The sequence below is a fragment of the Rhodnius prolixus genome, unplaced genomic scaffold (genome assembly GCF_049639745.1).
Source record: "Rhodnius prolixus isolate KJV_2025 unplaced genomic scaffold, Rpr scaffold_1, whole genome shotgun sequence".
NCBI classification, from domain to species: domain Eukaryota; kingdom Metazoa; phylum Arthropoda; class Insecta; order Hemiptera; family Reduviidae; genus Rhodnius; species Rhodnius prolixus.
The window spans coordinates 26,766,835-26,776,339 of record NW_027411581.1 but is presented as its reverse complement, the minus strand read 5'-3'; the positions used below and the strand labels follow the sequence as shown (position 1 = coordinate 26,776,339).

The 9,505-nt window shown below is 34.6% G+C and overlaps 1 protein-coding gene across 1 annotated transcript in view; it reads right to left on the bottom strand.

Annotated features, from left to right (window-relative positions):
• Nucleotides 1–1,538: 1,538 nt before the first annotated feature.
• Nucleotides 1,539–9,505, bottom strand: part of LOC141458222 (uncharacterized) — a 372,751-nt gene continuing 364,784 nt past the window's right edge. Inside the window, exon 6 of the mRNA XM_074135959.1 lies at nucleotides 1,539–5,184. Coding sequence (XP_073992060.1) covers nucleotides 5,102–5,184 — 83 coding nt within the window. The 3' untranslated portion in view covers nucleotides 1,539–5,101. The remainder of the gene's footprint in view (nucleotides 5,185–9,505) is intronic.

Genomic DNA, 9,505 nt, shown 5'->3' with positions numbered 1-9,505 from the left:
AAGGAAAACTGGTGCAGGACAAAATTATTCAGGTTAAATAGCGCTCCTGCAGAGAAGCATGTGTCTGGGGCACATTTGAAATACACTATTCACTGGCCGCTCTATGCGCGGCCGAATTTATTGCGTTGGCTTTGCCAAAGAATAGAGTAGTTCTATAAAAATCCACAACTCGGCATCAGACGCAGCCGAACCAGTAAGTACATTACATGATCTTATTCCGATTGTGGTCCAGACAGTGCTTCTCCAAAGCTCCCAGTCCTGCCAGTCTCCTGGCCTAAGGTCTCTGGCAGCCATCTGCTCCTCTATCTCCAATCCTCACCTTCTCAGCAGCATTCTGCCGGGAGGATCCATTTTCTTACCATCGTTCACCTTCAAACGGGGTATCCTCTTAAGATGTCCATACTGTCTGAACTTCCTCTTCCCAATTATCTTCTTCATCGTTTCCGTTATTCCCATTTCCTGACTGACGCCCTGGTTCGTCAGTCCTTCGTTTCTCAAATTTTTTCAATACATTTTTTGTTTGATTGGCACTTCGCTCACACGTGACAGCGAAAAAACATCCATTTGGTAGCGCCCACTAATATAGAGGTCATAAATATCCGATTATTTACTTTGAGGATCAGAAATATAAATTTCACCAATTGCTTTACCACACATTTTCCAGCACTTTCTTTTAGGGTGTCCTCTCTTCAAAGAGGACTGGCAGAGATTTGCTAATACTGGCGAATGATATATGGAATCTGTTCGGTTCGTAGATTTGGAGAAACAAATCAACCATATATAGGTATATAATTTATCAATAATGACACTTCCCGACATAATGATGTGAGTTAAAATCTGCCGGGAAAGTTTGGAATAAGAAAAACTAACAATAAACTTCTCCGGTTTTCTACATTAGTTACTATTGGATTTTCTGCCTCTAATTCCAAAGATATAAGAAATCCTGTAAGCACGCTTTTTAAATTCTTCTTTATCAAGTCCATAAACCAACAACTCTGAGGCTATTTTTATTAATGCATTGAATAAATGAGAGAGAATTAGTCAAAGAATTTAAGAATTAGCCAAAGTTTAGTAACTTCTGCTGAGTTCTATTTGATCCGAACTCTTTTTGCGCCAACTATTTCCGAATTATAAATCAATTACACACCAAGCTGCCAAATTGTAACAACTTGTGAAAGTTCTTACTCGCGAAATCTCGATTAGAAAAACGTAAAATATTGGAAAGTGTCGTATTTCAGGATTCAAAACGAAGTCAAAAAATATGATAAAGTAATTTTATTATGAATTAAACTTTTTATTTAAAGTATATACAATAAAATATGAACAAAATTTCTGAATTTATACAACAACATTTTATATATATTGTATATATATATATATATATTTATAATTTTGCATGTATATTATAGTAAATATATTTATTTTTAATATATTATTACTCGCTAATAAAAAAAAAGAAAAGATTTATATTTAAAGTGAAGTATTATACATAAAATGGTATTAAACATCAATTTAAAGTGCAATTACGAATATTTCTATTTTAGGTTTTGATTTTTACACATACTAACTTATATTTTTATCTCTTATTTATTTAACTTATTTCCACAAAATTTCTATTTATTGTTAGTATTTAGTTTTATTTAATTTTTCGTTATTTTCATAACAAAGTTTGTGTTAGTGTTTTTTGTTTTAATTTATTTATTTTGTAATGTAGGTATATACATATTTAATATATTTAATAAAACATAAGTCAAAGGTTTAATCTTCTTTTCATCGCAATATACAAAACTTATACATTCCTTATATGGATAATAATTATATCTTATAGTTTTTGTTCTTTAACTACATTACATAGTTGAGCTCAGTAATTAAAATAATTTTAATCTGGGGCGAGATGGTACTTTATTTTTATAATTGCGCCTATTAAATACGTACTTGGTGTGTCCTCCTTTACTTCATTTTAAACTGAAAATAAAACTAAACGAAGAAAACTGATGTGGACACCTCACACGACATTGACAACTCTCTTATTGATGACGAATTTTCTCAAACACGGATCCATCGTCGTTGTATAATACATGCACTTCAATTTCTTTCCCTTAGCGCCCTAAAACTAAAGAAGGAATCCTGATAGAGCATCTCCGCAAGTCATTAGGTTTGGCTGCTACCTTTCAGTGGTACTTCTTAAACAATTGCTTCCGTCCCAGGTACCAAGGCATTACTTAGGAAGTGATTTCCGAACTATAAAACTGGACATGTCTGATTGAAAATCTGCAGCTAAGGAAGTCCTACACCATCTGCCGCCATCGCATACTTTTATGCAGGGCGGTGACAGAGGCACGGTGGTATCTACCAGGCTTCTACAGACCCTATACTTTGTATATTCGTCTTTTTAACAAAACGTGTGTGACGAATCAGTCAGACTATTGATCCCACTGATTTAAACCACACTGATAGTGTGATCTTGATGCACCGCTCTGTAAATAACTTCTGATCCACAATGCTAGACAGGATTGAAACGACTTACAGATCATCGATACTGAGTGACAGTTTCTGGGTTACATAAACGAGATCACATTGGAACTGGAGGTAGAAAACCCTGATTGGGCGAGCTTAGACAAGAACACAGGTTTCCACGGGTAGGTTAAGCCTGTAAGTGTTTCCTTGATGCCAATTCTCTTGATGAAATCTCCTGGCCTGGAAGATTTTCTTTGACTTCGAGACGGCAATAAAGGCCGTTAGTACTAATAAAATCACTTTTAGGCTGGTGCTGGGTCTGTATTCAGTACCTCACTGTGTTGGATAGATTTTAAACGCTCACTCTTCCTGGGATGTCCACGAGAAAGCGGACAGTATTTCCCAGTAAATCTCACATAGTCTATCTCAAAGGCCGTACCAATTTGCTCCAAATTTGTGACGAAATCAGTCTTTGAATCCTGGATTCGCAACGACTCCAAGGCTGAGAAGCGTAACATTACCATAAATAGAACAAGCGAAGAAGTTATTATTCGAGGCCCGCTCCACTGCTTAATCAGATCGGGCTGCTACAAGAAATGTGTGTGCTCACTGGACACTGCAGGCTCAGAAGACCTACGTCAACGTAGGTTTCTCTTGTCTCTGGCATATAACAATGTAGAAAGGTCTAAGTTTTGAAAGATATGCTAAAATTTGGAATACTCAAGAAATTAATTCGCTTAAGTAAGGCTAAAGTTCAGAATAGCTTCATTAATGAATTCATTGTGGGCTGCGGTGCAAGGCAAGGTGACCTACTAGTCCCAATCATCTTTAATTTCAGTAAGGATAATGTGATGAAGAATATCCGCATGAAACCAGGAGGGACGATAAGCAACTGGTTAACTCAGTACGGTCATTTCATCTAGAACGTCAGCAACGTCTGGAGTCCTTGAAGATTCGATAAGGGAGCAAGTAGTCGGGTGGTTAAAATAAATGATCGTAAAATCGCGTCACTGAAAGCTCCTATTAGAGAAAAATCAACAATAATGATTCTTCAGCATGAATTTCCGGTCGTACAAGAATTCAAATACCTGGGGACGCTATTTACCGCAGATAATGTTATGATTACAGAGATAGAAGCCAGGATTGCTGCAGAGAACCGCTGTTACTTTACCGTCCTAGTTTACAAATTCAACACACAACCTCTTATTGCGATAGTGTTTGTGGTAGCGACGTTTGGGTCCTCCTCACAAAATCGAATGACAGTCTTCAACGTGTGGGAAAAGAAAATTTTTAGGAAGATATATGACCCGCAAAAGGTAATCGGTAAAACGGATATTATGAACAACTCTGAAATAAGAGAAAAGTACAGCCAGCCGTACATAGTTAGCTACTGTTTCTAGGAATAGGTTGAGATTTTTGGGAATTGTGAAAAAGATGGGTATAGAAAGAGCCCAAAAGTTGTATGTCAAGATTGAGGAATGAGAAAGAAAGGAGGCCAAGTATGAGGAGGCTGGAGGACGTAGAGGAAGATTTGGTGTTAAGCAAAGGATTGTTAAGCATGTCTTTGTCCTCCATGGACCCTCTCAAAACTTCCCCGGCGATGGGCTACATTGCTTTGGAGCTTGTTTGCCAGCATTGGGCTTGTATTTGTGCTCTGAACAGTGGGTTGATTGGTTAATCTGCACAATGTTCCCCGTATTTTGGAGTCCCTCAATAAATCCGTTTAGGAAGAAGTGATTGTAGGCCATCTGGCTCGCTTTTCGCATTATTTATTCCACCTATCTGCATGTATAATACATTTAATTTTTCTTTAATTGCTTGGACTTCCTCACATTTAGGAAATTTTTGTATAGTAGTTAAGTAATGAAAGTAGTTTAAATTATGCTGTAATTATATACTTTTGCCTGTAATAATGCATTGCAGTGAGACTGGTAGAGTTGAAATTAGTCTGGAATGCACTGATGAAGCGGCTTCAAAGAGAGGTAATAAACTAGAGAAATAAGTTTGGAAGAATTTGCCAACAATAATTCGGAGTTGAAAATATCTTATGTGACGATTTCATGTCAGAATTTCTACTTACAGCAACAGACACTGGACAAGGAGGAGAATTCCATTGATTAATTTTTGGCACAACAATTATGCTTATTATAATATAAATACATTTACTCGAGAGCATTTTTATTTCACATTAAACGCTCTTCTTTATACTTTAATAATAAATTGCATAGAAAGAAATACGTCTGATCGGTAAAGCAAATAATATTCTTTTCACAGCCACCAAAGCTGGGCGCGTGGTATCTTCATTTTAAACTTTATTCTCTGAAATAGAATTCATAAATATATTCTAGGGGATTTATTTTTTAAAGACTTGAACCAGCTCAAGAAAATGTTACAGCTAAACAATACAAACAAGGTTAAATATTATATAATACAATATATTTCATTCCACAGTGGTTTTAACTTCTATCATTGACTTCTTACCCCCCTCCTCCTACTCGTATATCATTAATTAAATATCACAATACAAAATTCAATTCAAGAAAGTTTAAGGTGTTTACTTTTATTTATTTAAAATTTTTCTTTTCTGTAAATTTTCTGATATGCAGGGCTGTGAACATGTTGATAAGTTATTCAGTTAATTTGGTCATGAACTGTTGGCTGCACTGAGTATGATGGCGTACAACGTGCCGGTAACTAGTAACCAAGAACTGAACGAGCGCCTAGTTCCTGTAACAAAAAATAAAATAAAAAAAATGATAAATACACTTTCTAAATATTACTTAATGAAATTTAAAATTTTGAGAACAATAATCTAAAATAATTTAGAGAATAATCTAGAAAAAAGTTAAGATTATTTCAATAATTTCATTTTAACCCTCCATCGGGCGCAATATGTTTATAACACCATAGGGCGCAAATAATCTGTGAGATTAATGACCCAATAGCTGTTAATTTCATCAAAAATGTTTTGGAAACGTATGAAAAATTTCAGTTTAAGTTTTTCTTAAAAAATAAAAAAACTCGTAAACTGGAACAGAACATTAATGTGAATAGAAAAATCAGTCATTCCTAATTTTGAGGTGCACATTTATGAATGAATGTGTGAGATGGTTTATTAGCATTATCTCCTTAACAAAAACTTACAGTTTAAAATGTTAAGTATAAGGGTTGATTAAACGCCAAAAGGTACACAAATCAGCAAGCACCCAACATATCATTAGTACTTCATTGATATAATTTAAGTAATTTTACTGCATTAATTTTCATTAACATTTTTTAGAATTATTAGATGTCACAGACTCTTATGCTGGCCACTTCATTTATAATATTTTTTTGTTATAATTGTTATAAAATGTATATTATATCTTCGTTATTAAATAGGTACTTTATTTTAACTCTATTCCAAATTATTCTTATGATTTCTCTTTAATGTGCCCTTTATTCTGACACATATTCATGCTTGTTAAATTAGAAAAAGACAAAGTTAGAGTCGGCTACTGTTTAAAAAATTTGAATCACGGAGGATCTAAAACAATATTTCAGTCTTGAATTCGTCTCACCGAAATATTCGTGAGCACAAATAACACACAGTTACTAACAAGTAGATTATTCAACAATAATTATTCATTTCCAATTTTAATTTAATTTAGTCCCCCTAATTTTACTTATAGTAAAATGCTGGAATAATTAGCTGTCCTAAAAAGTATGCAAATTTTATTAAAATGCATATATATAGATAAAAAGATATTACAGTCAATCAATTTAAGTTAAATGGTGTGCTACTTGAACAAATATATTGTAGATGAAAATGGCCAGCATAAGGGTCTGTGACATCTAATAATTCTAAAAAATGTTAATGAAAATTAATGCAGTAAAATTACTTAAATTATATCAATGAAGTACTAATGATATGTTGGGTACTTGCTGATTTGTGTACCTTTTGGCGTTTAATCAACCCTTATACTTAACTTTTTAAACTGTAAGTTTTTGTTAAGGAGATTTTTGTACCTTTTGGATAGATTTTCCTTTTTGTCTATTTTGTATAGTTACATATCTGCTTTACAGATTTTTTTAAAATTTGGAATAAGCAATACTATCATTATAACCTGATAAGGTGTTAAGTCGGAACCGTAACTACCACTGAAGAGATCTTTTTAAAGAATGATTATAGTTGCGGTCCACAAACCATCCTCAATAACAATTTTTTTGAAAAAGCGTTTTGAATAAAATAGGAAGGTATTTGCACGTAAATAGAAAAATTAAACTGCGATTTCAGTACTTCCTTTTAAGAGGAGTAAGAAAAATAAACTGCGAATACAGACAAAGATTTTGAATCGAACGGCAATTCATTGATGTAAATCGGTTCACTTATTGATTATTTTAACGATTGCAGTACTTCCTCTTGGTAAGAGTAAGAGCATGATGGCACTTCACAGCCACGTAGAGGAGCTTTAACCGCTTCTTCGTGCTAAATTTTATCAAAATCGGACTAAGGGTTATAGAAATATTGGTAATAGTTTTAGAAAGGGCCTTATTTGGGTGAGGCAAACTCCTCTCCTTATAAGGCACAGCATCGAGACTTTCAAAGTGCAAATCTGTACAAAATTTCGATTCGAATGACACTTCATTCATGAAAATCGGTTCACGTGTCGATAATTTGAAATGATTGCTATACTTCCCCTTAATAAGTGTAAGAGCAGATCGCCGCTTTAATATTACGTAGGGGAGCCCTAACCCTATCATCCTACCAAATTTTATCAAAATCGGGCCGAGATTTGCAGAGTAATTAGTAATAATAATTTTGCAGGGGGCCTTACATAAAGGGGGCTAACTCCGCGCCCATTTGATGTACAGCGTCGAGACCCCCAAAAGGCACATCTACATAAAATTCCGAATCGAATGACACCTCATTCATGAAAATTGGTTCACGCGTTTAGGCGCTACGTTGTTTACAAAAAAGGTAACAACAAGAACAACAAGAACAAGAACATTTTTTGAAAAAGCGGTTTTTGCTTATTTTCGGCAACTTTTTTCTCGAAACCTATTAGATCTGGGTTGTTGCAAAAAAATTACTGTTATAAAGGAGGGTTTGCCCAATATTTTAACGAAAATTTGGGAATTTTATCTTTTACAGAAAAAGAGAAAAAAATTGTCAAAGTTGGGTGTCTTTCAACATTACGCTTTTTCGTGCACTTTTTTACGATCAACCCTTATACAACTGTCCTACCGGACAGTTTTAATCCAAGAAATTGTTTACGCATTGATGCCCGCCTACGTTCAGAAGAGCGAAAGAATGACCATGAACCATCTCCGAACGTTTCTGTCGACGTTGTCACCAGCTATACCAGACAAACACCATAAAATATTATGGCTCCCGTGTCATTATCCGACAATTTGGTTACTTTATGTGTACATACGCACTCAAAATCATCCGCATCAGGCGAGGCTTAACGTCCAACTACCAATTAAGAGTCGTGGACGGAGACGACTAGCAAACATACTTTACTGTAAAATTTCTTCTATTAACCATTAAATAAAATCCAAGGCCTAAAGACAGGGAATCGGACCCAGTACCACAATCCGCATCATAATCTTCTAAAAATTTAAAAAAAGCTTGTTTAGTGTCCGAATCCCCTTCTCTTTCTTCTATTCAATATTATTCAACAAAAGACACTCGTTGCAAAAATAGTCAATAAGTAGAAAATTGTCTTATAAATGATGATATGTATTTTGTAACAGTTTTTGATAAGAATTAGGCCATCGGGCGCAAATTATCTGACAGATTACGTGGACGCTAAGTAACACCACATAACTCACGAGTAAAAAACCGACAGGCCGTTTGTTAGAAGAAGGTAAAAGAGAGGAAGCTACTGAGGGCCATGGCTCATTCTAAGAAATACTTGAGTTGCTATTAATAAGAAAATGTCCTCTTCATCTCACAGATTAAATGCGCCCGATGGAGGGTTAACTGCTTATATTCGCCAGAGTCGCAGGGGCTAAAAACAGTATTTTGATTGGAGGTTCCGCAGTAGTACATCTATCCAATATAATACTGCGCAGCAAGATTTGCTGTAGGGAAGAAAGACAAAAACTGAAAACCATTAAAAAAAAACGAGTTTTTGCAGAACTTAAGTAGATTCAGATTCCATTGACGTGGAAATACTAGAAGGTTAAACAAACAAGTTTTTTTTATTCTATTGAGGAAAATAAGAACTGGTGCAATGAATTGGAAAAGAGATTTGTTTTCATAACTTCCAAGTTCTGTAACCTGCTTCCACAATATTATATTTATCACAAATAGATTATTTTATTTTATTTTTTAAAAGTCAACGTGCCACAAATAAAAGTCATTTATTGCCATATATTTTTTACATATTTGCAATTTTTACATTTCCTCCATCTTTAAATTGCAATAATTTCACAAATCGGCATTTTCGTGTGGCAATATCCTTCAATCTTTTTATTTAATGCTCATATAACTTCCTGTTAGCAAGAAATAAGTATTCCACACAATAAGTAAAAATGGCAGGAAAGAATTGATTGAGGGTCATGCAACGATTACCATCATGAATCGGTTAACCAATGGAAAAACGATTAAAATAAAAAAATTCAAATGAAGTTCCTTTGATATCGTGCAATCAGATGATCACGAGGCAACGATGATTCAGCATTCGGGAAGGATTAGAGGAATGGTAGTTTGGGGTAGGTTACACGTACGCGGATTCGACAATCAGTTGGGACAGTATGGAATTAAATTTGATTTAACAGGATTTAACCAGAACCAATGGGTGTTTAGATCAGTGTGAATAGTGTGATTGATAATAAGAAAGGTGAGTTAACACCTATGCGTGGGATTTTCGATTATTGAAATGTAGTTGCGAGAAACGAATTTCGAAAAATAATGAGATTGACAACACAGTTATACTTATAGTAACTTGCACTCTGAGAAGCTCGGATTTGAGTCATTAGATTGTCTCTTCCTGGGAGCCTCTTACACCATCCGATTGTTATTTATTACGAACGAACTCTGTCCGAAGGACGGCATTGC